Source organism: Cebidichthys violaceus, unplaced genomic scaffold (assembly GCF_023349555.1).
Source record: "Cebidichthys violaceus isolate CVI_PGR_0920_01 unplaced genomic scaffold, fCebVio1.0.p SCAF_15, whole genome shotgun sequence".
Taxonomy (NCBI): Eukaryota; Metazoa; Chordata; class Actinopteri; order Perciformes; family Stichaeidae; genus Cebidichthys; species Cebidichthys violaceus.
Window position 1 is genome coordinate 4,888,498 of NW_027176318.1, and position 25,334 is coordinate 4,913,831.

Sequence of the window (25,334 nt, forward strand, 5' to 3'; positions counted from 1 at the left end):
ATCCTATAGAGGAAAACAAACAATCTGCACTATTTATGTGTGTGTGTGTGTATGCAGTAGTTTAAATCAACTGGACTCTATCCACTACTTGATTGTTACTCGATACGTTTTATTGATTTGAACTATGAGCTATGTTTCTCTCAGCTTAAAGAAGACACAAACTGTGCCACGTAAATGTCAATTTGTTCTAAAATGAGATACCTAAATCCATGATAACTGTAAGGTTTCCAGGTAAATACATATAAATCAATATCTCATGAAATATAAGATTCTTTTTTTTCAGAGCAGGAGGCCTACCGACACCAGTACAGTGTGTAAACATGTGATGAATAACAGCAGGAGTGTCACAGTGCGAGTTTAAGCGTCCACCCGATGGCTAATTCTCGGTGCTACCTGAGTCTTTGTAATCTGACAGCTGTACGATTTAAGATGATTCACAAAACACAAATCCGCTCATTAGAGGTGACACGGCGACGGCTTCAAAGAGGCACCGCGTTGCCCGGTTGTTTCTTTCCTTTGAGTCACTGTATCTCCGGCTTGATCGCTGCCTTTCCCTCCCACACGTACCTGTTTGATACTTTGTCTTCTTTGTCTGTCTGACTGACGGGCAGCGCAGCAGCATAGCATCAGAAGATAAAAATACACGCCACGGGTTAATTAAAAAGAATTGTGATCAGTGCTAGAGCGCTGGCGGAGATAATGAGAGTACACACACATACACACACACACACACATACACACAGCTACGTACACACAATGTTTTTTAGGAAAATCTCACCAATTAGAAGTTGTTTGTTTATCATGGATTATTTTTCTCCTGTACTTCATTGTTCTGCTTTATGAGAAAAGATTCAAGCGAAAACAAAGACAACTAAGAAAGGGCATCACACTCATTTCTGTTTGTTCTCTGAAACATCTGACGCATTCTTTACTTTGTATATCATTTGTGTGTGTGTGTGTGTGTGTGTGTGTGTGTGTGCAGCATCTTTTTCTCAGCTCTATGCACACAGCCTCCCTCCCTGAGTCATACTGTACCTTAAGTTTTTAAGCACTTCTTCCTACATCTTCTCCTTTTTATGGCGGATGTAGGCGAAGCAGCTCTGTTGTGCCTCTTAAAGTGCTTCACTTCACCATCCATATTTAAGCAGACCCCCCCCCCCCCCACACACACACACACACACACACCCACCCAGTGCTATAAATTAGGAATGTGAAGTCAGGCTGACTACAAATGACACATTGACTTCTGTGCTTAAAATACCAAAATGGTTGTTGGATCGACTGTAGAAGCTGTGATTCTGTCGTCATCACAAGCACACAGACGTGATAAACTCAATGAGGGATTTGAAGCTTTGTGTTGCAGGAGTGCTTCTGTCAGCATTTTATTTGACATTACATAACTTGTCATGTAATATAGATGGGGCAGTATTGTGGCTGATTTAGTTAATCCCCCTTTAAACCCGGAATCTGTGATTAATCTCGATAACGAGACAATTTCATGGATTTAATAAGGAGTTCGGTGTCTCCTTATAATGCAGTGGTTTGTGTTTGTGTTTTTTTGTCCAAATGTTCAGCGTACAGCACTGATCACGAGGCTGTCTCGCCGCTCTGGTTATATGTGGAAAGCACGCCTCACTTGTCTTACAGTATGTTTATCCAGCCAGTCCATAAATTCACTTTAGTGTCAAACAATTCCGTCTGAGACTTTGGGAGCTCCAGCCGATCAGTCCCTCGCCACCCTTCCACAAATACACCCACACACACACACACACACACACACACACACACACACACACACACACACACACACACACACCACCTGACAAATGTGGCGTGGAGAAGAGCCCGCTCTATCAGCCCATATACGCCAAGGCCTTATGAGTTATTCTTTATATAAACAGCTGACATTAACGTTGGTCTGTTATCCCACTGATGAATGCTAATGATCCCTCCCGCTCAGCATCACACGTACATGCACACACACACACACACACACACACACACACACACACACACACACACACACACACACACACACACACTTACACACATTCGGATCTGGCTGAGTGCCTCTCCACTGTATTATTTTGCAGCCTTGATGAGGGACCGGAGGCCATTATCATGAGCTGTACCAGAGGCGGGAATGACACCAGCTGTCAGTCACAGAGGGATTTAACCCAATCAAAATGGCTCACATGGAGGGAGACGGAGACGTTTGAAGTAAACCCAAGAAGTTCAAAGTTTAAGGCTTTTAGAAACAGCAATATGCAGGGAGACACTTTTATTACAAATACTGATTATGATTTGTTACTTATAAAACATTTTCAAACCAAAATAAATTGATTTATTATGTGTTGGCTTACTGATGCTGCTTTGAAATCAGTTTCAAACAGTCATGCCCATAACAAAATGAAAGAAAAAGCGAGGAAGCAAAACTAAAGCGTTACATAACGGAGTCAAAAACATGTCTGAGTGGAAGCAGCTCAGATCAGACATCTTTGATCGAGCCTCCAACTGTGGGAAGTGCCTCCCTCTCTCTGTTGTCAAAATGAGACACCTTGTCTGGCGAGTTTTAAAGGAAACCAAAGTGGCGAGGTGCCCGGCTAAATCACCGAGCCAACATGTTTAATGGAGATGAGTTTGTTCAACTTCAAGCCGGAATAAGAGGAACAGTGCGAACACACCTTTTATATGCTGGCGTCAAAGATTTCTCACCAAACAAACACAGATTGTGCATTTGTGAACTGATTCCTCTCCAAAATGTTCTTTTTCTCACCTTTTTTTGGGGGGTTTCTCACTTCAGTTAGGAAGCCAACAGTTGTTTTACAACAACGCAGCTTTATTTCTGCACATTTAAAGTGTTTACACATAAAGCACAGTGAATTAATGTTTTTTTTTCTCAAAGTGTAAAATTTGCAAGTCCTTTCCTTTTTAGAAATTGCTTTAAGGAGTAATTCCAGTATACAGTTGCAAACAAATCAGAATATCATCTGAAGTGGAGAATCTCAACAAACCTTGAATGGGTCTGCTCTGCACGTTAGTTCTCATTTAAATACCAGTAGTTGGTGAGTGAACTCAGTGTATTCTCCTGACTAGCATGTTGGCAAAGCCCACACAGTCTGCAGACCCCGAGGCGAGCCGCCGGCAATGCAGTTGAGCGTGGAGAGAAAACACAGCAATAACCCCCAAACCCTGGCCGCCTGACACAGTCTCCCTTTCTGTTCCTACCTGTCCGTCTGAGAGACGAACGCGGAGGACGGGTGAGGTTGGCAGAGGACAGCTCACCCGTTTCTCTTCTCTCCAGGGCGATCTGGTGGATGCAGTGTGAGTGCGTTAGGTTTCAGACAGATCAAGGCTGATAAGCAGGTCGGGGGTTTTGTTTAGTGCAGGCGAGTGCACAGTAAAAACAGCAGTCCACATTCCAGAGCGGCTCAGTAGTGTCCTGGGCCTGCAGAGAGGACCTTGGACTTATCCTTATCCCCTTAATTCCCCCTTGGAACTCGCACAGGAAGATCAGTCGGCTCCAAAAACAAGTTGCAGGACCAGATGAGGGCCCTTGTGCATGTTCTCTGTAGAAGACCATGTCAGTGTATGCATGAACTCACCAGGAGCTTTCTAATTGCTGCCCAGTTTACCTTTACCTTGAGTATAGACTGAATTTGAGAGTCTGATACTAAATCACAAGCTGTACATCTTTAAGTGGGGGACTCCCCCGGGTCTGAAAATGCGGAAGTGCCTTAAACTTCATTTTGTTTCCAATAGCCGGCAGTGGTCGACTCCTCCGGTTGCATGGTGTTCATTTAGTAATTTACAGTCCCATCGAGAGTTGAATAGACCATAAAGCAGGGGATGCTTTAGGGCGTGGCTACCTTGTGATTGGCAGGTCTCTACCACAGCTTTGTCCGTCTGAGATTTGTCCGTGTCTGCGTCTCACAACTTTAACTCTTTCACAGTGTGTTTCAGTTCATGGAAGTTAATTGTAACCTTTTTGGTCACCTACAAATGTGTACTTAGCGTTCGGTTGTACTTAGTTCCACCCTCTAGTGTCACTCCTGGTTGCCAAGATGGCGTGACGTCACGGTGACTCCGTCCACTTTTCTTATATACAGTCTATGGGTGGCCTGTATTTTCCTCGTCTGAGTGTCGTGTAAATGGGAGCTCACCAGGGACGCTCCCTGTCCAGCCTGGGACCTGAATGAGAACAATGGAGCCCGGAGCGTCACAATGGCCTCTCCTCTCTTAATTAGTCATCGCCACTGAAGCCCTGCAGGAACTTCATGACCCCTGACAGACCAGAGCCCAGGCCTGCGCTGCTTTTTAAGCCTCATTTAGTTCTGGTCACCTCCTCCTTTAACCTCTAAGTGGGCTCGGGAAGTTAGCTTTAGCATTTAGCATTTGACATCTTACCTTATAATTTTCCCGCTTTGTTCAATAACTGTGCTCACACACTTTAGCTCTTGGAGGGTTTTTTTGGGGTCGTCTGAATGTCTCTATGCAGACCCTGCTTTTGTTGTCTCATGTTATCTTTTTCATTTTGAAACCTTTGGTTTATTTCTTGCAAGGTATTTCTTTTTTATTTTTTGAAACATCGTAGTTGTATCAAGCAGCTTCCAGGTCGTGCAGACCTTTCTTTAGGTGCTGAGATTCTTTTTTGCAGAATGACATTTCGCTGCCCCATGGCATCTTTCTCTGCCTTGTTGTTGTTGCTATTTTTGGTGCAAAGTCTTCTTCTCAATTTCCAAGTCCTTCAACATACTCTGCTCCTCTTAATTCATTTTGCAAACATCCTCTATTTCTTTGCACGGAGCCTCCTTTTCCCTTCGCAACACGTCTTTGTCGAGGGCCTCGTTTTGTAGACACCACATTCTCTATTTTTTACCACTTTTTTTCTGTTCAGGTCCTCAAACTAATGTGAACGTACAGCTGAGGCGGATCACATTGTCATCATTTTTCAGATGTACGACACGACTGTCTGTGTCGTAAGAATCTCTGCACCAAATTTCATGACAATCCATCTGATTGTTTTGAAACGTTTCACCTAAAGTCACAAGTGTCAACCTCATGGTGGGGCCAGTTCCAGGACGTAGGTTTGCATGTGAACTGTAGGGACACCTACTGATATTTGAGCAAAGTCGCATTATCTTTTGGAGTGAGCAGACGCACACACACACACACACACACACACACACACACACACACACACACACACACACACACACACACACACACACACACACACACACACACACACTGTTGGTGTGATTTAGTTGATTCATTCCACAGCAGGGAAAATAGATTGTAAATGAGCAATTAATGCTTTTTAACGTCTCATTATTAACTTAACATCTTTGTTAGAAATAAATGGCGGTGATAATCGCCATGAACCGTAACATATGTGTGTGTGTGTGTGTGTGTGTGTGTGTGTGTGTGTGGGTGTGTGTGTGGGTGGGTGTGATTTATATTGAGTACAAGACAGTTAATCATCCAGCAGCTTTTCTGCCCAGAAGCTTTTCTCACTCGGCTCTTTCCGTCTATTAGCATTCAGCAAGGATCCCCTCTCACCTTCACACACACACACACACACACACACACATACACACACACACACACACACACACACACACACACACACACACACACGCACACACACCAGGGCCGACGGAGAATGTGAATGATAGGAATAAGTGCTTAACAATTCAGAGAAACTTTCACAACTTAATCCCAAGCACATAACACAGCAGACAAATGTAGTTCCCAAGGACAGCATGTGAAAAGGCCGCCAGCAGGGGACCGGAAGAGAGAGAAAAAGCAGAAAAATGTTGCTCCACTCAGAATTGGGAATCAGCTTCTTTGGAAAGAAGAAGAAAAAATAAAGGCTGTCATCCTCTGTTGTTCCATGACAAAGTTCCGTGCTACGTTTGGCTTTTCTTTCCCCTCCAAGCAAGATAGCTCTCATTTGTTCTTGCTCTTCTCCGTTGTCTTGTCTTCTTTACTTCATTGAGGATCGTGCAAATCATGTCTCGTCTCTTATCTCGTCTGAACAGGAGAGGAGGCGGCAGACTTTTTTTTTGGAAGTTGCCAACGCTCCCCTCTATCAGCTGTACTGTAGCCTGAAAATGTTTAACCTGTCTTGCTCTGCAGGCTGCGTGTGTGACTAGACAGTTCAGATTAGAGTTTGACTGATTCAGGCTTCAGAGGGTTGATAGCAATGTTTGTTTGTATATATTCCCGAAAGCTTTTTGTGCCACCTTTCAAATTTAACTAATTTAAATGCAGTAGCCTCCCCCTGAGAATTAAAATATTGTTGCTTTTTTCTTTAGAATTATAGTTCTGTCAGAATAAAAAAAAAAGCCTCCGAAAAAGCAAATGGGAAATTAAAGTAAACAACAACAACAACAACAACAATAAAAGTGTGGAATGCGATTAATATGTTGCATTAGTTAATACTAGTCATCGTGATATTCAGCTGTTAATAAAACACTTGTTTCATCGAGATTCATTTAAGCAACATGTCTAGGTTCAAACGTAAAGACATACGTCTGTGTCCTTCCTCTTCGTGCTGAAGCTGTCTTCCTCTCCTCCTGTCAGGTCATTAGTACTCACTGAGCTATGGCTGCTCTTCATCTCTCCCCCTCGTCTGGATTTATTCCCTCCAAAGTTTGCACTCGTCTGCTCGCTTTCTCCTCTTTCGTCTCTGTCTCTCCCTCTCTCCCTCTCTCTCTCCCTCTCTCTCTCCCTCTCTCTCTCTCTCTCTCTCTCTCTCTCTCTCTCCCTCTCTCTCTCCCTCTCTCTCTCCCTCTCTCTCTCTCCCTCTCTCCGTGGTTAATTACTGCTCAGATGTCGTTCCCTCTTGCACGTCCAGCCCATCACTGCTAACAGCCCTTCAGCAAGGCTGTCTGCGCTCAAGCTGTAAACACATCACCTTTCTTCTGACAAGTTTTGTTCAGTTTCTTGTTCTCACTTCAAAACACTAAAGACAAGTAGACGTACTAAAACAGGGGTTTTCAGGGACAGGTGAAAAATCGTTTTTACCTCGTTGACCGTCACTCGCCTGTCCCTCCTCCGTCCCTCCTCCGTCCTCTTTCCCCTCTTTTCCATCTACACCTCCGCAGCATCAGGGTGGCTATCCCTCTCCGCACTGCCGGCTGTGAACGCGTTAATTCTCGATTAGGGTTTGCGCTTTCGCCTCCTCTGATTTGCTCCGTGGAGTGAGAAATCACTTTCTCAATGAGAATAATTGAACACGGGCAGGGGGGTGCCAGCTCATTACCCACAAATCACAGGGAGCAGGGGCACCTTAGCCGAAGACAATAATGACTTCAGGGAATAAAACGGGGGCCGCCAGCGTGGAGCCAAACCAGCGTGGGCAGCGGAGAACAAAGCTGGGAGAGGAAGATGCACACTCTTCACAATGTTTCTTAAGGTGAAACCATTTTGTGCTTATCTTCCTACATTTTCAGTTGAATCCAATTACTTTTTTTTTTTTCCAGAGGGGTGCAGTGACTAGGCTTTGGAGGGGGAAGCGCTGAATCTTTTGTAGGAGGCACATGGCCTATATTCATGCAAGATTCTGCTGTTGTGAAGTTAATTACGCCCCTCTGGTTGGCAGCCGGGGCAAAAAGATGTCTTCCTTAAATGACCATTCAAAAACAGCAAAACCTGACTCCAACTCGAAGGACAAGAGCGAAACAAATACAAAAAGCCAAAGAAAGTACATTCTGCAACAGCTACGGCTAAAAGCTCTTTCTATGCCCGACACTAAGGCTCTAGATGGACGTCTGTGATTGACAGTGCCAGATTTCCCACAGTGCGAAGTCATTCACTCCTATTTATTTGATTTCTCTCTACTTTCTCACCCTTTCTTCCCTCACAGCTTTTTGAAAAAATAAATGTATATGCCACACATTTCCACTCTCCGCAGAGTGCCAAATGAGTCCACTCTGACACAATGAGGTCCATTGTCACAATAGGCTTTTCGCTCTGTTTTATGGGTCCCTTTGGGGGGGGGGGGGGGCAATGCTTTTAAGTCGTTGAAGGAATGTAATAAGGCCCCGGCCGACAGTAAACATCCACATCCCAGGGCCACGGAGAAAACAGGAGACGGGCTGCTTCGCCATCTCGGCCAAAGAGACCCGTTTGCATCGGCCGGAGAACAAAAGGGGTCACAGTTGGATGCGAAAAGAGGGGAATGAGGTGGTTTCATTTCAGAGCCAAGGAGATGGAGGAATAGAGAGCCTTTAAAGAGAGAGGGGAAGAAGGGGACAGATGGTAGCGGGCCAATCACTCCATTTCTGGTCATCCCATACAGATGTAGCCATGGTAGCCAGCCACTTTGTGCTGCACCACCAGAATTTGGATTCATTCAGATATTGCTCCGTTCGTCATTGTGAACCATTTTCGTCCAATTTTATTTCAACATTTGACAAAGAAAAGCCTACAGCAACGCATAAAGGATGTATCCAGATACATTTGTGGCAGCGAAATGGTTGTAAAGGTCACGCAGCCTCATCATGATAAAGATGTTACAGAGGAATACTTTGTATGCGCGTCCATCAAGCGTCAAGCGCTCCGTCAAATTGTCCTTGAACATTATCTACCTTGTTATTCGTTGTATGAGAAGTGAATATGAAGCACAGATGCTTTGGTGTTCACTCACTTCAGTGCAGTATGAAGATGAACTTGCTGAGACTTTAAATTAGCTTTAAGTACCGTGGATAATCAATCACGTCAGACATAGTAGTACAAAGAACATCGTTAGAAATGTCTTCTGACAGGAAGCTCTGACAACTCCGATTTCATCATCGAAGACAAGGATGAGGATAATACTGGCATCTCCTTTTATGAAGGAGTCTGATGTTTGTCAGCTCATGCTAAAATCTTGGGTGTTGGAGCATCCCACCAAGACATTAATTCACCACCCGGAAGACAAACGATATCACGCTTGACTGCAGTAGCCGAACCACAAAAACGTACCTTAACTTTCATCACGGTGCCACTTTCTTCCCGGTGATACATTACCTGTCTCACGCTAGTTTTAATCCACATTAATAAATGAAACAGTTGGAAACCATCTGGAATGTCTGAAAACGTTGAAAAAATGAATTATTCAATTTTGATGACATAGTTTTGAAAATCTGCAGTAAAACGTGCAAAACCACTGGTATCCTTTTAACGTCTTAATGTGGGGGGTTTAAAGAGCCATGACTAACTATATACTGTATATATATATATATATGTGTGTGTGTGTGTGTGTGTGTGTGTGTGTGTGTGTGTGTGTGTATTATTTTTATTTTACCAGGATTTTCCCATTGAGATTTAAAATCTCTTTTTCTTGGCCAAGACAGCATTAAAAGGTTTCACATAAAAGCATCAAGGAACAGACTTAAAACAGCAACATGTTCAAAAAACTACATAAGACATTTCAAAAACATGAAACTTAAAACAAACAACAAATTACATCAAAACAATGAATAGCCGTGTTGTTCAGTACATTTATGTACATGCAACTACTACTACTTATGTGATTAAATGAATGGATTAATATGTAAATGTAATGTGATGCTTAATTCAGTCACAGTTAAATAAATCACAATTGAAATGAGACATGAATATTACATTTATCTGCGTATTTATTTATTTATTCATGAATTCATTTACATTCAGGTTTGGCCTTTAAAACTCTCTCAAGGCTGGATGCCCACATTGAATTTAGAATTGCCGAGGTAGCATTAATGGTGTCATCGTAGCATGGAGCACCTCTGTAATGGGCCGCCATTCTCCCTGCAGAGTTCCCCATTGGAATTCTCTCCTCTTTATGTTCTCTATAGACAGGCCATGGGAGCTTTTTGTGGAGAATAGCACCCCTGCTGAGCTCCATCACAACATACTCTGATATTCCCACATGTAATCATGATTTCAAGCAGAACCACGCTGACAGCCTTTTCCATTTAGAAAACAGTGGAGCTCGAAACACCAGTTGATTTGCTTGTTGGAGGGGGGGGGGGAGGGGGGTTATGTGTTGGAAGATGTGACTCCTGCTGCTGCTGTTATGTGATTGGCTGAAACAGCAACAGATACCTGGATATGTAAGGATGCCTACGGGTGCTCTGGGTTTGAGGTGTGTTTCTTCACGTGCGCAATGTTTACATGCTGCAAATTGGCTATCCACGCACCGATCCGTCTTGTTTGTTGTGGCACTGATGATTTCCCCGAGCTCTTATCTCTGTCAGTGATTGCAATCACTTGTTGTATTTAGCAAGTCAATTATCTTCACCTCTAACTAGCACACTCCTTTGATCAATCGATATCTCTTTAAATCACACGCGGACAGAGCCACGACGTAGAAACGCAAAAATGACTTTTTTATATCCGAATAATTACAAGGCTGTTGACGTTTGTTTGTGTAACTCAGACCCCCTTAGGTTCCTTCTCCTACCTCCCTCTCATTCCTCTCTCCTCCCTCCTTCTCCACTAAAGCGTGCCCCCCCCCCCCCCCCCCCCCCCCCCCCCGGCACCCACTCCCACCTCGGCCCCTCCTCCCTGGGTCCGCCAGATTACCGCGGCTCTGCCGGAGTCTTTTGGGACCTCTCTTCATTACTGGCCCTCCACAGGCCCCTCATCTCCACACGGCCCTCTTCATTTAGCCCTGGCTGAGAGCGGGGACTCGGCCAAATGGCTTTCTGTCTCCTCCTTATCCAAGAATTTCAGCTTCCAATTAAAACGAAATGGAAAGCACCCCGCGCCTCGCCCCACACTGCTCCCATGACGCTACAGATGAGCCCCCCCCCCCCCCCCCCCCCCCCCACCTGCTCAAACAAGGCAGCAAACAACGGCTGATCTGTGAGGAGACCGTTCACCCCCTGTAATAACTCGCCTCAATGTGTACCAAAGCTTTACTTGCCACTTGATTATTCATCGTTCGGCGCCGTTCACCCTCGTTCCCTCGTCTTCATTCCCTCTCTTCATGTTCAGTGTATTTAGAGTTTGACAGTGTATTTAGAGTTTGAGGTCGCAGCGTGTTAAAACATCCCTATAGAAAATGCATGAGAGTCTTGTGTGAATAGCTGCTCTCCACATTTTAGTTCCCAATGCCGCCATTATTACTTGCCGTTACAACATGTGCGTCACAGTGTATCAGATGGTTTCGGATGACAATTTGGCTGCAAGGAGAGTGCAGTTTATTGGCAGCCGCCGCGCGACTCAATAAGTCAGTGTGAGTCTGACTCACGTAATGGGCGACTGAAATAATAACAAAAAAGAAAGAAATGTGTTTAATTGTGACCCAGATCCGAACGGGCGGGTGCTCTCATTGAAATTCAAACACCCGCTATTATTTCAACGGGGGTAACTTTTGCTCACTGACCTTCACAGTTGAAAGATGGATTAAACGTTCTGAACAGTGGAAAGCAGACTGTCCTCCTACTTAATAAGCTGAAAATGATGATTAATCTGTGAAAAGCACCACAGAGCTCTTTTTAATGCATGGATAAAGACCCGGGATTCAGATGGGACCGGCCGCTCAGCTGGGCTGCGCACTCAACCCCCAGGATTATCTGTTCAGAATCACCTCCCTTCACCTAAGCCAGGTGTCTGGGAGGTGATAATATCCCTTTTGAACAATTCCTTCATGCACCAGAAACTGTAAATCTGCTTTAAAAACACCCCCTTTGAAGTGCTATTCTAGTGCAAAATGCTGTGCACATCGGGACTCTTTGAAACACTTCCACTGTATTCAAACAACATTATTCACAGGGCTTGTACGGGGAAGAAGTGCTCTGGACAAAAGCCGGTGACGATAACTCAATTCGCAGTCTTTCCTACTCGTTTGAACCCCCGGCTCTCCGGTACAGGAACGGTCTGCTCCGGTTGCGGCTGTTATTGATGAGGTTTGGAAAAAGTCTCGGACCTCCCCGTCCGCTTTGGGCCTTTGTTATTGACCTGGTGATTGATTTAAGCTCTCATAATTAGCAGGCCTAATTTAATTAAAGTGCAATTTAACGATACAGTGGGCAAAGGCAAAGGAAGCTGTGTCATTGATAGATCAGTCCAGCCCTGATATGAAACAGGCGCTGGCAGATGATGTATTCGGCACAGAGCAGGTCTCTCACTGTCGGAGGGGGCAGAGACAAAAGAAGGGACGAAGATCGGAGTTGAGAGACAAATAGGCGGAAGGAGCGGAGTGCAGAGAGAGGACGGCCTTTGTTTTGCCAAATATCGGCCCCCAGACGGCACTGTCCGCCTCTCGTCCCCACCCCTCCACATCTCGCCGCCCTCCGTCCTGATGTGGACAAATGCGGCCTCACATCTCTGATCTAATTTGCTTAACAGCATTAGGAACCTGTCTGTCCCTGTAATTTGCTTCAAGTAAAGCCACATCAGAGCCTGAACGTTCATGAGCCAGAAGCCATGTCTTTCCCAAACGAAACAAAGAGAGACAGACGTATAGGCTGGCAAATTGAGAATACAGTATACCATGCATATCATTGGCAGGAAAAAAAATGTCATTGAAAATGGAGATATGTTGGGGGCCTGTTATCAATTTGTTTTCACGATATTGTGATTGATATTGATTTGGATTGTTATCAAATTCTGACTGACAGAAGTGATGTGGTATTTTATGCTTTTTTTAAATTAAGAAAAAGTGCTTGCCATCCACAAGATGAATGTTTTTCCTGATGTACGCGATACTGTGCTAGCATTAGCTGATTATGTCTCCTCGGTGATATCAAAAAGGCTGCATTCATACATGTATCCGACTGTTGAGTAAGTCCAAACTTTGCTGTCAGGACGGATGAGCGGAATCACAAAAAAAAACAACAGTTTTCTTAAAAAATTTGGTTCCAACTGCAGGTTCTTGATACCCAGCCCCACTCCCCACCGTCCTAACCTAGCACAACAACTCAAACTTGACTCCCTCTCGACACCATCAAAAGGAATAGTACATGTAATCCGGAATGCCAGTGCTCTCCTTTGAACAAGGCTGGGGCCCGTGGGTGCAGGGGTGTGAAATATGAAAGACAACACATGTCCTCATCAGAGGACAGCCGCCGCCTGGGCTTCTCAACTTGGCACACAAACACAGGACCATAGTATCGTAACCTCGCTCTCTCTCTCTCTCTCTGTCTCTCTCACGCACACATATACAAAGCAAGAAAAAGCAGGCACCGGGGTCACGCGGCTTTGATTTCCTTCCAGATCTGCAATTTCCAGGCCAACGGGAAGCTAATAGCTTGCCAAACAAATGAAACATTCATCGGAGAGCACCCGATACAGTAGGTGCAACGCTGTGTATTCTGTGTACGACTCGCTTCCCATCAACAAAGTGAATCCTCATCGCCGCGTATTGAAATCCCCATTAGCTTACATCATCGTGATCCATAAGATCATAACAATATAAAGAAGATAAGAAGGTATGCTGGAACTGGTCTTTGCCTCCCTGCTGACAAGCATTAAGTGCCATTTAGGGAACTTGTGGGTTGGATGAAGGAGGACATTATGACCCTTCATCATCCACTAACCAGTTTAACTCTTCGCTCCAGCCTTTTATGATGCTCCCCATCCCCAGCATAAATGTAAATAAGTGTCCCATAATCTCAGTCATTGTGATGTATCGGTTGTTTTAATGGCGTTGGAGTCCGACGGGCTGCTTGGGGAACGAGGGGTTAAGGATGGCGGAGGGAGGGGTGGGGCCGGGTCGTTGGGTGCAACGGTCACGTCCAATCAACTCACACGGGCGATATTTGTGCGTAATTTGGCAGTTTCCTCTGAGGAGATGGATATGAGGGATATAAGAGACCCTCTGTAACATGCAGGGTAATCTATGTACGGTCAATTCAGTTGCAGCTACACACCGCATCCATCTTGGGATCATCTGTGGGTCAGATTCAGGTGAAGAATCTTCGCGTCCAATGCCGCGAAGGCTTATTTTAACCGCTGATTGATTCAGCGTGACTCTGGCTCCGCTTAAGATGGAAACATATTGGTAATTGCTTTGTGAGGTCAAAGGGACTTTAATAGGACAATTAGGAGTTATTACCGGCGGCTTGTCTTCGTATGTCAATGCCATTGTGCGATGCGGCCGGCACTGTGAAGTCCTTCTTTCGGTCTTGTCTGTTGTACAGTGTTTAGTCGAACTGCATTAACTGGAGGTAATGAGGGTACAATTATGGCTCCTTAACCTTTAGTGAGGGAGAGGAAAAAGCCTCCGCCTCTGCTGCTTTTTTTGGTTCTTTCTTTCTTTCTTTCTACACCTCTGCTCCCTGAAAACAGATTCTTTTCACATGTTGCCTTCGTTTGCTACCTTTGGCTGGTTTAATGTTTCCTCGAGGGGCGTGTGTCACCTCGCTCAATTAATAATTCGTAATTTTTGCTGGCTGGATAAGGAGGGAAAGGCGGATCTTTGTAAATATTTCCACAGCCATTTTGCTAAATGCTCTGGTTAAATTGCTTGTTTCCTTTATTTTATTTTTGGACACGCCACATTGTTCATTTCTTGGGATACTTCTTTGGCCTCCGTGGTTCTGCTGGTCACAGACGGGCCCCGGTTGTAAGAGAACGCGTGGCGTCGTCCGACATGAAGCTGTCGCACAGACCCTAAAGGAGGGCTGCTGGCCAGGAACACACCACACGCCGCGACCTTTGAACCTGTCCTTGTAAAGCCCTTGACGCCAAAGACGGGCTCGGGAGGGAGTCCCCCCCCTCCCCCCCCCTCTTTCCCCCAACAGATACATGCTGTACTCGCCCATGGCTAATGGCATGACACACTCTCACACATGCGTGTGCTCACAGTAGGTGTCCTTTAGGACAGCGGTTGATGGAGAATGACAGCCCCTCAACACACACCCTTTGCCCCAACCCCCAAGCAGTGGGCCTTAATATGTGTGTGTGTGTGTGTGTGTGTGTACAGTGTTTCCTTCGTGAGCAGACAGCTGCTCCCTCCCTCCCTTCCACTCTTCGCCTCTCTCCTTGGTCCTCTCACTGTTCTAACCTGTCTGTCCATTTGAAGGTAACAAGACTCTGCACTTTGCAGCTCTCCCCCTCTCTTCCTCTCTCGTTCTCTCTCTCTCTCTCCCTCCCCCCCCTCTCTCTCTCTCTCTTTCTCGCTCTCTTCTCATATGGGTCTCAATAATCTAATGCTGCAGCTGTCCAATGGCCAAGCCTCCAACCCTTGCTTTTTGCTTTTTTGTTCTCCTTCATTGTTAAAGAGGCTGGTGGATTTTTTGGCCACAGATCAGGGAGGAAGGGAGAAAGATAAGGGGGAGGGAGGGAGTGAAGCGGAGAGAGAGAGAGAGAGAGCGCTAGGAATGTGTGTCATGGAGAGTTGAAAAGCTTTGTTGCTTTCCCTCACTCCACTGGTTACCAAGGGATCAACAGGGTGCTAAAAGCACTCAAGGGGGAGGAAGAAACGGAGGGTTTTTTAGAGAGGGGGGAAGTGGTAGATTCAGAATGATGGAGAGAGAGAGAGAGAGAGAGAGAGAGAGAGAGATGGGCAGAGAGAGATGGATGTATATTTAGCCCGTTGCTTCTCCTCTGCTGTCAGTCAGTGCACGGCTTTGCCACTGACACGAGGACAGACAATAAGTGGGCTGGCAGTGAATATAAAAGGAGATGGCTTCTCCTGCTGGCCCTGGTCACAAGGAGACACTGACCCCTGCAATTGTGACTCAGCTATCAGCCACCACAAAGGTCCTCACTGGCTGAAATGTCAGTCTTAACAAGTCATTATTTATCATGTTCAGCCTTATGTGTTTGTCTGTCGTCGTCCAGAGGCTCTAATGAGGAGGCTGTGCCCTTGCTGCTTGCATAGCCCCGTTGTTGACTCTTAATGAACCACAGTGGCCACTTTAGAACTGCGTTTCGAATCCAGGGTCAGGTGTCAATCCTGCGTTTATGTTTCTGGTGGACATTTACTGGCAGTTGAAGCCTGTTGTTTAAACATGAGGGTGAAAATGTGCTCTCAAAACACGGACACTCACAAACCAGTAGAGCAGAACGGGTGTGTTATTTGTTTAAGCTGGATATTGTGGCCGTTTGCTTCACTTTAGAGGTGCTAAACATTTTCACAAAAACATTACCGTCCTGCCGATGCAGTGAAATGATTCCACTTTCATATCTGAAGTAGAGTGCAATTGTTCCACAGATGTCCTCGGAAGGAAAGTCAATATCTGAATCCGGAGCGTGTGAGGCGGAATCGCTGCACTTGTTTCAAGACGAAAACAGTTAAGCAAGTTCTCGAAACAAGTGAAGATCTCACCTTGCTTACAGATTCACCCCACCTTTAACAAAGCTGTCCAACCCATTACTCTCATTCACAGCTCATGTTCCCGCCTCCACTCTCCTGAAATGTCTTTCCTTTAGCTCCTCTCTCCTTTGGTGTCATTTTCATCATTCCTTTCAGTTTTTCCACACCCATCCTCCGGGATACAGCTGAATAGAAATATCACCTTGCTCCAGTGCTGCTCTCTTATTTTTTTTTTTTGTTGGTCATTTACCTGTCACATATCACACACTCACAAACCGCTCGCACTGTGCTTTCGGCCTAGAATCTCTTCACCTTGGTGCTCTGACGGTAACACTCCTCTTTGTTCCATCACATGACACGTCTCTAGTTTTCCTTGTATTCCTGCAGAAGGATGCTAAGAGGGAACCCACAGCCACTTTCCATTTACAAATGAACGGACAGGAGATTGTTGCTGCGAGCTGCTGAAGTTAATTACACGTCACTTTCTGTGATGACACGCTGTGAATCAGCTCTCCTCTCAGATCACTCTGTGGTCTAATGAGACAAAGACGTCGAGCTCCGTCGCCGCCTTCGTTTTCTTGCTGAGCATGAAATAAAGTCAACATATTCTTTTTTATACCACAGTTTCTGACAATCCCGGTTTACAGCATATACTTACAGCACAGGTTCTGAATGTATTCTTGTCCAATTTCACCTGCCTTCTCCACTCTCCCGCTCTCCCGTCCTTTATTCATGGGCTCCCGCAGGTGGTCAGGTCCTTTGTGCAGATCACATATATGCATAAAAAAATGGAGCCAACCTACCTGGGGGGGGGGGGGGGTTTATCGAAGACTTTGTGAATAACGGGCCCCGCGAGGCACCCGGGAACTCAGCTGACACGTAATTAAAGGCAGGGCTGACTGATTGACTGGCTCATTTTCATACCGAACGGTTAGAGAGGGGAAACAGACAGGCGGGCTGAGTCGAGGTCTGTAAAGGTAGACTGCTGATGAAAATTTCATGGCCACACTCTCAAAAATAAATAGAGGAGACAGAGTCCCTCTGTGTCACGCCCCCCCGCGTGTCGCCAAAGATATCCCGGGCTCTGAAAAGAGGTTGAACCCATTTCCATAACTAAACCAGGATGGCACGAGACCTGTTCGGATGTGCTTGACATTTCAGCAAAAGAGAGAGATAGAGGAAGGTGAGGGGTGAGGGGCGGAGGAATAGCGGCGGCTAACAAAGCGTTTCAGCAGACCCTCTCATCTGGGGGCTGACACACACACACACACACACACACACACACACACACACACACACACACACACACACATACACACACACACACACACACACACACACACACACACACACACACACACACACACACACACACACAAGCAGTAGAAATTACTAACAGGACTGGAAGCAAAAAATTAATTACTTGTCTTTTTAAATTTGAAATGTTGATGCTCACTTGTTGATGAACCTCCTGAGCTCCTCCTATAGCTAACCTTCAACAGATACTTGGAATTGAACCCTGTGTCATTAGATATGTCTCCCTCTCATGTCAGCACTGCATGTGAGTGCCCTGCTCAATCTGTACCGTCCCCATAAAGAGAGCTCAGATAAGGATTTTATAACCCATTAAGGAGAGCATGAGGCTGCTCTCCTTTCCAGAGCCTAGTTAAGTCCTCAGACGTCTGGACGGCCTGTAAAAGCCTCCCGGCCCCCGCTGCCTAATGGCCCTGAAGGAAGATGAGTAAATGAAATGAAAGAGCACGGGAGAAACAAACGACAGCGGGCGCGACCACTTTCCTTCACTCTAGACCTGATCGCATCACTGCAAAAAAAGCTGGCAGCAGGTGCCACGCCCCGGGCCAGACCTGATTGATTGAGCGGGAGCAATCGATCAGGGCCACTTTGTCACTACAGTCGCTGAAGTTTTTGGCCGGGAAGGTTGTTTCCGTGGCGGGATCGGTGCCGTCGTCTGTGCTCTGCAGAAAGTCTCTTTTGATTTAGAATTGAGGCTGTTACTTGTTCCTTCAGGTAATTGGATTAAAAGCCAGAGGAGAGCTATAGTCAGGAGAGAGAGGGAGATGCAAGCACTGCCAAATAGAAATAATGACATTGAGAGTGTGAGTCTTTTACTTTGCTGGTACAGGTTTTTAATGATTTATCCTGTCTTTTTTTCTTCTCTTTCTTTTTCTTTCTGTGTAGGAGGAGGAAGAGCGAAGGAGACAGGAAAGGAGGATCGAAAGGATAGAGCCAATAGGGAGGGCCGATTCCTCAGTGGAACATCCACATGTGTTCAGTCTAGAGTGAGTGATCAACAACAACCCCCCCCCCCCCCCCCCCGACCACCTATATGACATACAGTATGTTTTTGGGTTGCTTCACCAACATTTTTCAGAAATGTATTTGTTTACCGGTTCTGGTATCTGCTCATGTAGATAGTTTTGATCTTATTTGGCGTGATAAGATACATCTTTCTCAGATATATCTGCCGCCACAATAGACTTTTGTTTGCAGTGCTGTTCCATTTAAATAGATACCATGGTTCCTGTTTTCATGGGACCTATTTTCTACTGTAGAATAGTCCCTTTAAAAACTGTTGAACAGTTTGAATTATGTGAAGTTTTAGCGGGTTTTTTTTTTATCATAAATTTAAATCCATTTTAAAACAGGGTGGCTGCAGGAATCTCAAAACCTGGGCAGAAAAAACACAAACCATCTACATGTCTAGATGACACCAGAGAGAGACCAGAGATTTTTATACTTTTAATGTATCACTGTCATACCAGACATGACTGAATAACAGCCAGACACCAGGCACCTAAACACAACCATGTCACCACATGACAAAGACAACACAAAGCAAACACAACGACCACGCCTTCCTCCATCAACATCGTCACACTCATCTGCATCAACGCTCGCGTGTGCTCATTTGTCTTCACGTCCTTATCTGCACAAAATGAAGCCCCCCCCCCTCTACCTTCCACACACGTTTTTCAATTAATCCGTCTACTTTTAGCACAACGATCTGATCTTAATCTCCTAATTGGAGTCTCCATTTGGGTCCCAAATCGACCCTGAGGTCCGGCAGCCTGACTTTGTAATGAATGACTTCATAAAGACAACACAATGCAGCCTCCACCAATAAGGCCGCACCAACCCCCATCCCATACAGCCCATCAAGGTCTTGTCATGTTTGACTGTGTCGTCTTTTATTTCCCGCTTTTCTGCATTTTCTCGTCATTGTCATTTTCTTGTCGTTGTTGTTTTATTCACTCGTGTCCCCCCCCTCCCCCGTTCTCCTCCCTCTTCTCGTCCACTCGGCCTCATCCATCATCGTCCTGCAGAGGCCTGCTCAAGCCAGTCGAGGTGTCCAACGGAGGAGGGCCCCTGGGGATCCACGTATTGCCTCTCAGTTCGCAGGACGCCAGGTAAAAGAAAAGGAACTCTGAGCATCGATGCCAGCTCAGTGTACAACAATAGCTTTTGAAAACCCATGGATGTTGCTTTTTATTTCACTATCACTCATCATTTCACTCATATTCCTCTAGTTTCTCTTTTATTCCCGTCTTTTTACATGTTTGCTCCAGGCTGTCTTTTTCACTGACTCTTATTCTCCCGTCCATATATACAGTATATTTTTTTTTCTATTTCTGTGAGTCTCACAGTTGAAACACCAGGTCAATGCCCAGCAACGCACACATCCGAAAGCTCGGCAGCCCTCAGGAGAACAGACGGAAATCAGCTTTGCTCTCGACTGCAAAGTTTATCCAAGTCGCGTTACGCTTGTCTTTTATCCTAACCTACTGTATGTCCTCAGTCACAACGGTGTCCACACAGCTTTGAAGGTGATTCAGACGGCTTTTCTTTTGACTTTTTTTTTTATTTATGTATTTTTAAACGATGAGGAGTGTCGATGACAGGGGACAAAAGGAGGAATGCATCCCAGTTTACAGTTATTCCAGCAAAAACATGAAGGGCAGAGGAAGTGGCCAGATGTAATCAAACTAAAAGCCTGTGTATAACACAGATCCCCCCGCTGCACGCCAAGGGACTGGCACACCACCAAGGTGATTGTGACTACTCAGCGCAGGGAGAGGGAGGCAGGGGAATGAGGTGAAAAGACAAAGTGGGGAGATGGAATGGGATGACATTTGAGAGAGAGGGGGGGGTGGCTGTCATTGAAGATTGCTGCGTGTCATTTATTTGGGACACTAATCCCATTGCTGTTCATAACCAAGTGTCAGGAAACTATATTTAGCTTTGACCTCGTGCGATTGACTCCTCATAAACTGTGGCACTTGTGAGTTATCCTGAGTCAGAAGAGGAAAGCGGCGATTCATGATGAGTGGCACCAAGCAATATCGCTTAAATTAAAGTTCAAATCCAGCTGTTTATTAGCTATTATCCCCCAGCTCCTCTGTATCCCCCACACAATCAAACTGCACCTGGCAGTAACGGCGCATGGCTAGTCAGTTTCTTCCCCCGTCCGCTAAGGTCGGCGCTAATAGCCATCAGAGCCTTCAATTAACTTCAGACATGATAAGACTTAGCGTCTGGTCAGTGGGATGATGCTAATGGCCTGGCCCAGCTCTTTCCTGTGTGCCGTGCGCTAGGACAGGAGGCATCAGGCTCAGCGGGCTGTCATTAGTGTCTAGACCAGGGCAACAGGGGTCAGACAGCCCGCAAAACCAGACGGCAAACAAACAACTGCAGGCGCTCCAGCGTCGCATTCTGCTCCACCGTACTGACGTGAAGTAAGATCCAAGCAGAGGGCGACACAGCTAGAGGAGGGAGCTCAGAGACTGTCACTCCTCTCTCTCTCTCTCTCTCTCTCTCTCTCTCTCTCTCTCTCTTTCTCTTTCTCTCTCTCTCTCACCCACACATGCACAGACCTTTACCTGCATGAACTTACACCCATGCAGTCTGTGAACAGTACGGCCTTACAATGAGCAGTGTGTTCCCGCACAGACTCTCACTGTCTCTGTCTGTCTCTTACACACATGACACAGTTTGTGCTGCCACTTTGGCTGCTGTGCGCACAAAAACGACTGTACATCTGCAGACACACACACACACACACACACACACACACACACACACACGGCCCTGGCAGATGCATTCTTTGCTTAATGAACTTCTCATTCCATGACCAGTTTCAATTGTAAACAAACTGCGGACATAATTGCCGCGGATAAATGGATCCTGATTGGATTATTATTTGATTAAAGGCAGTGGATGAGAGCAGGTGGCCTCCTTCAAATCACTTCTCAGCACTGCCGCCCGGCCACAAGATGGAGTCAATCCATACAGCGCAGCGCGATGCGGATGCTTGTGTTGTAGGAGCAGTGAGACTTGATATTTTCTCAAAAGTTTGCAGAGAATCGTCTAACTACAAACTCTCTGTGCTCATATCTGACACCTAATTAATTCACTGACTCGCAGCCTGTGAGAGTGCCATTTAGATTTTGCTTTAGCTCTCCTTTTTTTCCCCCCAAGAACTTGATAAATATCTCCACGAAAAAAGAAAAAAAAAAACACCAGATGAGGAGGAATGAGAGGGCGGCAGTGCATTACAGTCATCACAATAACAGTGCTTTTACTAAATCATCATCTTCCTCAAATCTCTAAAAGATGCCGCTTTATCCACCAATCCTCCCTGCTGCTGCTTTGAATACTGATCAGGGATCAACCGAGACCCCTTCATCTACTGCGCCTGGCTCGCTACCAGATCAGAAGTCATTAGAGTGTGTCCATGCTGTAATCTACATTCGCAATACTTTGTTTTCAAAGCTGCCAACACTTATGGAGATAAAGCGCAATCATGTCCGCTTCCGCGCCGCCCGCAATTACTCTCTGTTCAACACACTTAAGCTGACCTGGCTCAGCCGGCTCAGCCACCGAGAAAGAGGGAAGGGCCTTTTGTGATCCTTAATTTCAACTCGACGCTGAGGCCGTTCACCCCCGTTGAGGAGCCGAGACGAGTCTGCGGCGAGGAGCGTGGATGTCCACGTTATGCAGCCAATTAGGGCAATGTTCCGAGAGTGGCCCGTTTGGCTGAAATGCTAAAGAGCTCTGCAAATCTGCCCTTGACGTCCGCGGTAAACAGGGTCACGATTTAAATGTGCTGTTGTTTATGTGTCCAGTGAAACGACAGGAGGGAACTGAAAATGACAAAGAGCACGTAGCCTGTGTCCTTGCCGCCACCGATAAGCTGTTGATTTGCAGCGTTATCTTGCACATCTGAGTTTGGCTTCTAAATACTTCTGGCTCTGATATATTTCGTCACTATTTTTAATTTCCCAAAAAAGTGAGCCCTCCAAACTTTTTGTCAGTTTATGCAAGGACGCCAAACGTTTGCACTCAGTCAGTCTACCTGCTTCCTCAGGCATCCGACGCCTTAGAGACGGATGAGTTTGTAGTTCTGCTGTGAGAGCACACATCAGATCTTTTTGCATGTGGTTATCCTCAGGGCCTAAAGCCCCAAGGAGCTCACTGATGTATTTATTTAGAGGAGGGAGTGATGGAGGGGGGGGGGGGGGGGGGTTTGAAGGTAAAGGTTGCCTTCTTTTCAAGGGATTGCTGAGCTTGCGCTGCCGTGGAACTGCTCGGGTATTTATTACGGCACTGCCGGCTCTCGTCTTAAGCTCCAGTGAAGGAAAGTGCAGCGATTCCTCTGAAGCTATAAGATGATCTCTTAGCTGTTGGTCTGGATTACCTCAGACAACCCGCCCTGTCATTCTCTCAAACCTGCCCACGGATAGGCGGACAGAGCGCAGGACAGAGGGACGGACACGGGCTTAGAATTGTGTTCGTAATGCGGTGCTTCTCCAGGAAAAATGCAGGTCTTTATCTTGGCTTAGAGTTTGGAGAGTTTACTTTTGGTGACAGTAGGGTGCAAAAGTACATTCCTTACAACTGAGCTAAAGTTACTTTGTGAACTTAAATACTTTCTCCAAAATCTGGTGGGGAAAAAAAATAAACAGTTATAAATCTCCAGGCCATTAAACAACAACTAATCAAATGATTACAAGATTTAATTATGAGATTTACCTCCTTTGGATAACTCTCATCACCTAGCTTATCTTTATATTCCCTTCTTTTCCCTCCTCCATGCCATCTTCCCTAGTCTTCTATGCATTGTCATTAACTCTTTTAAATATAAGGATGCGGGGGACAAGGCTTGCAACTTGCCGCCTGCTGTTCAGTATATTGGAATGTGACTGTGTGCGGTGTATTTGATACAGCGTGTGCCTGAACGATGTTCTATCCGTAACCCGTTGTGTTATCATTTCCAGGACTCAGGGCTTGCTGGTGAAGCGTCTGGAGCGCGGGGGGAAAGCCGAGCAGGAGCGTCTCTTCCAGGAGAACGACTGCATCGTCAAAATTAACAAGGGAGACATCCGCCACCTGCGCTTCGAACAGTAAGCTCAAAAGTTGACCCTCTGCGGTTGTGTTGGGTTACCCTAACTGCTCAGATCATTTCAGTAGGCCCCCTTCTCATCAGGTCCTCTGAACGCCATGCTGATTTTAATTTCTTCCGCTGCTTCCAAAGCTAGCACACATACGGCGTTATCCTGAAGCGCTGTCCTTTCAGCGCCACAGTTCATACTGAGAGGCCCTGTGCTGGACAGTAAATAGTGTTGCTGTTGATAAGTGGAGCCCAAACGTCAGAGAGACGGGACACCCACACAGCTGCACAATAAAACAGAAATATTACTGACTTTGGTGGCCTTCCTGTAATAGGTCTCAGTGACCTGCAGTCCTTCACCCACCGCTTCGCACCGCCCTGATCCGAAACCACCTACACTCCTCTCTCAATTCATTTCTATCGATTCATCGCTCCCCTTCATTTCCTAAAGTGAAATGAAGATATAAACCTGTGACTTTTCCACCCATTTACACAAAGCCACCCTTCTTCCTCACACACACACACACACACACACACACACACACACACACACACACAGACACACATGCGTACGCCTGACACACGCACAGCTACACCAAGCTATAACGTCTTATCTACACTCCTGCATGTGTGTGCACGTGTGTGTGTGTGTGTGTGTGTGTGTGTGTGTGTGTGTGTGTGTGTGTGTGTGTGTCAGGCTGAGAAATAGATTGCTTCTCCTCCAGGCTGCCTTCTGGAGGCAGCGTACGGGGATCTGCCCGGCTCTCTCCCTTATCATCCACTCCTCCACAGAAGAAATAGCCCTGATTCCTGCTAACGAAGGCCCAGCCCACAGTCATACTGGCCTGGACATAGTCATCTAAAAAACCACTGGGCTTAGAGCCACCCTGCTGGATGACTGACAGAGACCAAGTTTAGAACCCCTCTGTGTTCAGAAGTAGTCAGAGACTAACCATTTATTTCTTTACTCTATTACGATCAAAATTCATTTGATCTAGGCCTGGCATGCCTACAATGTTACACCAGCTAAGAATGAACTCCAGACTATCACGGTTACCTTACCACATTATGTTAATGGATTCATCTGAGCGTGTACAAAGCCACTAAGGTTTTAGGTTTTTTTTTCTTTTTTCTATATCAAAATGATGCTATTGTCATTAGTAAACATCCCAGTCTCTTTCCAAGCCTTCTCTACTGTGAAAGAGGCTTACAAACCAAATCCACTAGGGAGTGATGTTTTTTAGCGTTCCGCACGTACCCCCCCCCCCCCCACCAAACACTCGCTCCTCACCAGCATCCAAATGCATATGATGTTTGCGATTCTGCATGAAAATGAGTTAAAGGAGCTAAACCCCCCCCCCCACCCCCCCCCCCCCCGCTCTCTCATCACTCCCCCCCCCCAACCCGACCTTGATTGTGCACCGCACAGAGCGACAATTTAAAGTGATAGTCTAATCTCCCTGGATTGTTTTGCATGGGTAAATATTTTGAGGCGCTTAATCTAACTGAATGTAATGATGCATTGATGGGGTAATTTATTATTTAATCAGGCTCGCGTGGAGGCTGATTACTGGAGTGATGGCACTATATATGTGCAGGTGGGAACATTTGCGTGCAAACACGCGCACACACACACACACACACACACACTCATCATTCCTGAGTGTGCGCCCGTGAGTGATTTTT

General features: G+C 45.9%; 1 protein-coding gene across 1 annotated transcript in view; it reads left to right on the plus strand.

Annotated features, from left to right (window-relative positions):
- pard3aa (par-3 family cell polarity regulator alpha, a) overlaps positions 1–25,334 on the plus strand; it is a 312,866-nt gene that overhangs the window by 124,141 nt on the left and 163,391 nt on the right. The window contains 3 exon segments of the mRNA XM_068710318.1: positions 18,440–18,540; positions 19,585–19,668; positions 23,536–23,661. Coding sequence (XP_068566419.1) covers positions 18,440–18,540; positions 19,585–19,668; positions 23,536–23,661 — 311 coding nt within the window.